This window comes from Theobroma cacao, chromosome 10 (genome assembly GCF_000208745.1).
Source record: "Theobroma cacao cultivar B97-61/B2 chromosome 10, Criollo_cocoa_genome_V2, whole genome shotgun sequence".
Taxonomy (NCBI): domain Eukaryota; kingdom Viridiplantae; phylum Streptophyta; class Magnoliopsida; order Malvales; family Malvaceae; genus Theobroma; species Theobroma cacao.
This window is the reverse complement of record NC_030859.1, coordinates 4045708-4050634: the sequence shown is the minus strand read 5'-3', so window position 1 is coordinate 4050634 and position 4927 is coordinate 4045708. Positions and strand designations below refer to the sequence as shown.

The window sequence follows — 4927 nt, the reverse complement described above, 5'->3', positions numbered from 1 at the left end:
AATCTCCTACTTGCTTTTAAGTTTCCTATGCATACGCAATTAAACAATGTGGCATGCGAAAACACAATCACACCGTCAAGATTTGGACCAATTAATTGTCTTAATTTGATTTCTGTTTAATGAGTTTTGGTTTTTGTCAAGGACAAAACATGAAAACAATAGTTAAAAGGAAAATGGTAAATGATCGAGAATAGTAATAATTATTTTTAGGTATAATATTTAAAAAAATTTTTAAACTATTTAAAAAATTAAATAATTTTATATTTTTGTTACGTTTAATTAAGTTTTTATACTTTTCTTTTGAATCAAATAAGTTTTTATATTTTTATTTCGAGTCAAATAGATCTTTATGACTAATGATTGGTTCAGTTAAAATGTTATTTGTCATTTTATACCGCATGACGCTAACGTCATATGTTAACATATTATAATTTATGATGATGCGACATGTAGACATATCATAATGATGATGACATAATATGTTAATTTGATATAATAATTGATCACGTGATATTTTTTACTCTCTAGATCAACGTTATGTTAATATCATGTGAATATAAAATGACAAGTGACATTTTGATTAATTACAATTAATCAATCATTAGTTATAAAAGTTTATTTGATTTAAAATAAAAGTATAAGAGTTTGATTGAATGCAATAAAAGAATAAAAACTTATTTAAATTTTTTTGAATAATTTAGAAACTTATTTAAGTATTATGCTTTATTTTTAAAATTAACATTATTTACCTTTATATATCATTATTTCTGTTATCGTAATTTCGAACCATTTAGTATTCTCCTAATATTTATTGATGAATCTCCTTTTTTAAAAGAAAAAAAACTTTAGTATAAGCCATATTGTCTATTAACCAGCTGATCATTTAGGCAAAAGTGGAGGATATTCGGCTTAAGAATCTAACTTCAATTTTTGAAGCAATTAGAAGCTGTCCATATCAAGGAACTCAACTTTACACCTCCTTTCTCAAGTGCCAAATCGTTGGGTACAGCCCTAGTTGTTTATGTCATCAAGCCCAAAATCACTCTTTGGAGTTTGAAAACCCCTCTAGACTTGGGTCACTGATTAAGATTACAACCCTAATAACCATAATCATGGGCTTAGCCAAACCTGCACCGAACGCATTTGCAGCTCTGAGTTAAGTGGGCTCAACAATGGAAGTAGAAAAAATAATAATAAAAATGGTTTGAGAATGAGAAGTGAAGCAGGTATCACTAGTTTTCACCACAAAGTGCCCAACAACAAGTAGCCATTCAAAGATCGATTGCAAGGCTTCAGCTCTAGGGTTGTAAACGAATAGAGCATTTTGTGAACAACTTTGAAATATTTAACTCGTCTGAGTTTTTTTTTTTTTAGAAGCGAGCTCAAACATGGGCAGGCTTGTTTAGCATTTACACGGTAACTTTTATCATTTTTAGATGTAGTTATACCTAGGATCATCTATTGCCTCTATGAATGCTCAAAGCATAACAAAGAGTAAGAAAAAAATGATATCTCAGATAGCAACGGTGTACTCTTTACCCAAAAAGAACAAATACGCCAAACAAACAACACGACAACTTTGACTAGACCGTGCTGTCGAGAAGACATTTGAAGGCCAGAAGTTGATTAGGACTACTTGCTTACGATTTTTCATAACAATGCTGATCCTTATATTCTCACATATAATTATGGAGTTGTGTGTATGGCTTGAAGAATACGCGGATTTTACTCTTACATGTGACAAAAATTTGAAGGAAAGAAGAGATTCGAAACCACCAATCATGGAAGTCTCAAGCCTAAGATTTTAAGAGATTGTTTATGGGCAAAAGAGACCTGAAGAATGGAAAGTTTCCAGATTATCTTCAGGCCTTGAACATATACTGGATTGGCCCATGGGGTTGTACCATGTACAGATGAGGCAGGAGATGGTGATTGGAATTTTCCCACTAGCATGGGCAATCTGGTGTAGCAGGAACATTGATATTAAAAAACTCTGGCGGAAAAGAGAAAGTCCCCAGTGGAAATTACTACTTTTGCCTTCATATATAGCAATGAGCTTCAGCAAGTTCCAATTTCAAATATTAACAAACCAAAACCAGTTAGATCGAGATGCAGAGCTGCCCTCTCTTGGAACCCTATCAAGTCATCAAACCTTGATATCTATGGGGCTCTAAATTGCATGGAGAACTTGATAGGACCGTGAAAAGAACCACTCAGACGAAGGAAAAGGCTGTTAATCTAACACTGGCATGAATTCACAGCTTTGCATCAACCAGTCGAGATTTTACAAACTCATATGTTGCAAGTTTTGAACATAAAAGTTATTAACTTAAAGTCTCAGCTAGTAATGCAATTGAAACTATATTTGATCACAAACATTAAATTTGACCACAAAAGGAATACGAAACAAGATAATACAATTCTACTCTACCTGCTTTCGCCATTGATCCAAATCATACTTCTTTTACCCCAATTTTCAGCTATAAAAGCAGTGCCAAATCAAGTCCAAGTCAAGCTACTAGAGCTTTGGACTTTTACACAAAACCTCAAATTGATTCTACCCACTAGCTATAAGCATTCACACAGAATTAATTTGTTCAACTGAATTTCACATGTAAATTGGAGTTTTGAGCAATAAAAACAATACTAAATTGCTTAAACATGCAAAAGCAAGTGCCTCAAATCAACCAATCCACCATATCTAAAAAATTATTAACTAAAATAAAAAACTTTCTAATATACTAATTTGAACCACAAATTTAACAATTCTTCCCTTAAAATTTCTTAAAAAGTACTAGAAAATAGTAAATACCATCATCCACAATTATATAACATCCACACATAAAGTTAAAGCTTCTTCACACAGCAACCACGCAAAATTACATAAATAAAAATAAAAATACCTATCAACCCTTTTTCCTAATTATAGTAAAGTTCGAGGCCCATGCCGTCGTGGATCTCGTAATCTTTAAGGGTAATATGATCCTTATAAACCGTATACCACTTCTGAATCCGGATCTTGTCGGATCGGGTACCCGTCTGGGCCGCCACCAGCTTCTTCAGGTCTCCGATCGTGTCGTCGTCGTTGCACTTCACGCGCACCTTCTTCCCCAGCCGGTCGTTCAACACCACCTCGATCATCTTCGAATTTTTCTGGTCCTTGGAAAATTTCAGAGAAAAGAAAATCCTAATTCCCAAAATCCGCTAACCCTAGAAAATAAAATATTTAAAGCGTGGGATGAGTTTTTATCGTGGCTTCGTTTAGACCGACTATCACCGGTTTAACGATATTTAAAGGTTACCCTTTTGTTCTGGTCTTTTATATTTGATTTTACTCATTTGTCCTTTGTTCTAATTAATTTTTTTTCTTATTATAGTAAATTTAGTTTTTTTTTGGGAAGGAATTTATTTGTATTGAAATCAATAGGGGGAGACAAACCTTTAACATGTCATACGAGCTTCATTATAAAACAAATGAGATTCTTTTAAAGAAAATCTCATATTTGTCATAAAATCGATTAAAACAATCCTTTCCCTATATTTATGTCTTATATGGACATCTCATTGTTTGTGAAGAAGCATCTTGATGTAGGTTATTAGGTCCGAGTTGACATATGGATTTGTCTGTTGTGAAGAAATGACATTAACCATTAACAAGTCATCAATTTGTGGATCAATCTTGCGGAAACCCAATTCCCATGCTAGCCTTAATCCTCTATAGACGCCCCACAATTCCGCGTGGTATGCATTTCGTCTATCCAGTTTCATTGCAAAACCTTCTAGCCATTCCCTTGTTGAACTTCTTATGCTTCCTTTTGCAGCTATTTAATCCATATTTCCTCTATGTGCCCCATCTGTATGAAGAACACACCACCCTACTTATGGAGCCAACCATCCTACCACTATTTTCTCACATCTAGGGTTGGAAGAATTAATATAATCTGTTGCCACCAGATAAGAATTATGAGTTGCTAATGAAAAACTCTTAATCAAGGTCAAACGACTTTCTATTGGTATTCTTTTGCCTTAGAACAGAAACATAGTTCTCCATTTCCATAAGAACCTGTCACAACTTAAAACTCGAGCCATGACCAATGCATGGGCCCAATAGGCATAGCCCACTAAGCCCAAACAAGCCTCTATATATAATCGAGTTCATCATTTCATCAATCATGCATCACCATTTCTAAACCACAATTCTCAACCATACGAATTTTGATAATATAACATAGTGACCAAATATTTATATTTGTATTATCCAAAGAATTGTCATTCATTACCATCTCATAATGGAATCATCCATCCAAATATACATATATCATTTGCAAAATAATCTTAGCACTTCACATCTAATGTACATTGCACATGCAAAAGACTCCTGACGACCAACGGAGTGACCTTGCGTGAGGGTACGACTACTTAATGCCAAAATACCTACCAAAGAGTGAATGCACGCGAATGCCTCAGTCTAGGTCCCAACTGCCTCTGAGTTTGAAAACATGAAGTTTAAAAGAATGAGTATAAACTCAGTAAGTGAATATAAGAAGGGAACAAGTATTAATACAAGAAGTTTTAGAAAACATGATGCTCTTATGTTCAAAACACTGCAATTTAGCTCAATTTCTTGTTAAAACCCCTTAATTAAACTCTTGATTATTTAGTGCCTTAGTATTGAAAAATTCATGATTAATAAAGAAGTTAAAGAGTGAAAGTACAATAAAGTTCAAGCACAACAAGCATAGTAGAACGAATCTTGTTGTAACGAAAAGGCATTCTCATTGCAATGTAGTTGCAGCGAGAATGCCTTTCCACTATAACGAACTTCAGGGTAAAATTTTGAACCAACAACCCCAGAGTTTCTCGTTGTAGCAAGAATGCATTTTCATTGCAGCTAAAATTTAGGCAGCATTTTTACCTAACCACCCGA

The 4927-nt window shown here is 33.8% G+C and overlaps 1 protein-coding gene across 1 annotated transcript; it reads right to left on the bottom strand.

Moving 5' to 3' along the window:
* LOC18586406 (ubiquitin-like protein 5) lies at positions 2718-3271 on the bottom strand. The gene has a single exon (XM_007009789.2). The coding sequence runs from the start codon at positions 3139-3141 to the stop codon at positions 2920-2922; it is 222 nt and encodes a 73-aa protein (XP_007009851.1). The 5' UTR covers positions 3142-3271; the 3' UTR covers positions 2718-2919.

Coding starts and splice junctions, on each gene's coding strand:
- LOC18586406 (XM_007009789.2), bottom strand. CDS start 3,141: ATGATCGAGGTGGTGTTGAACGACCGGCTGGGGAAGAAGGTGCGCGTG.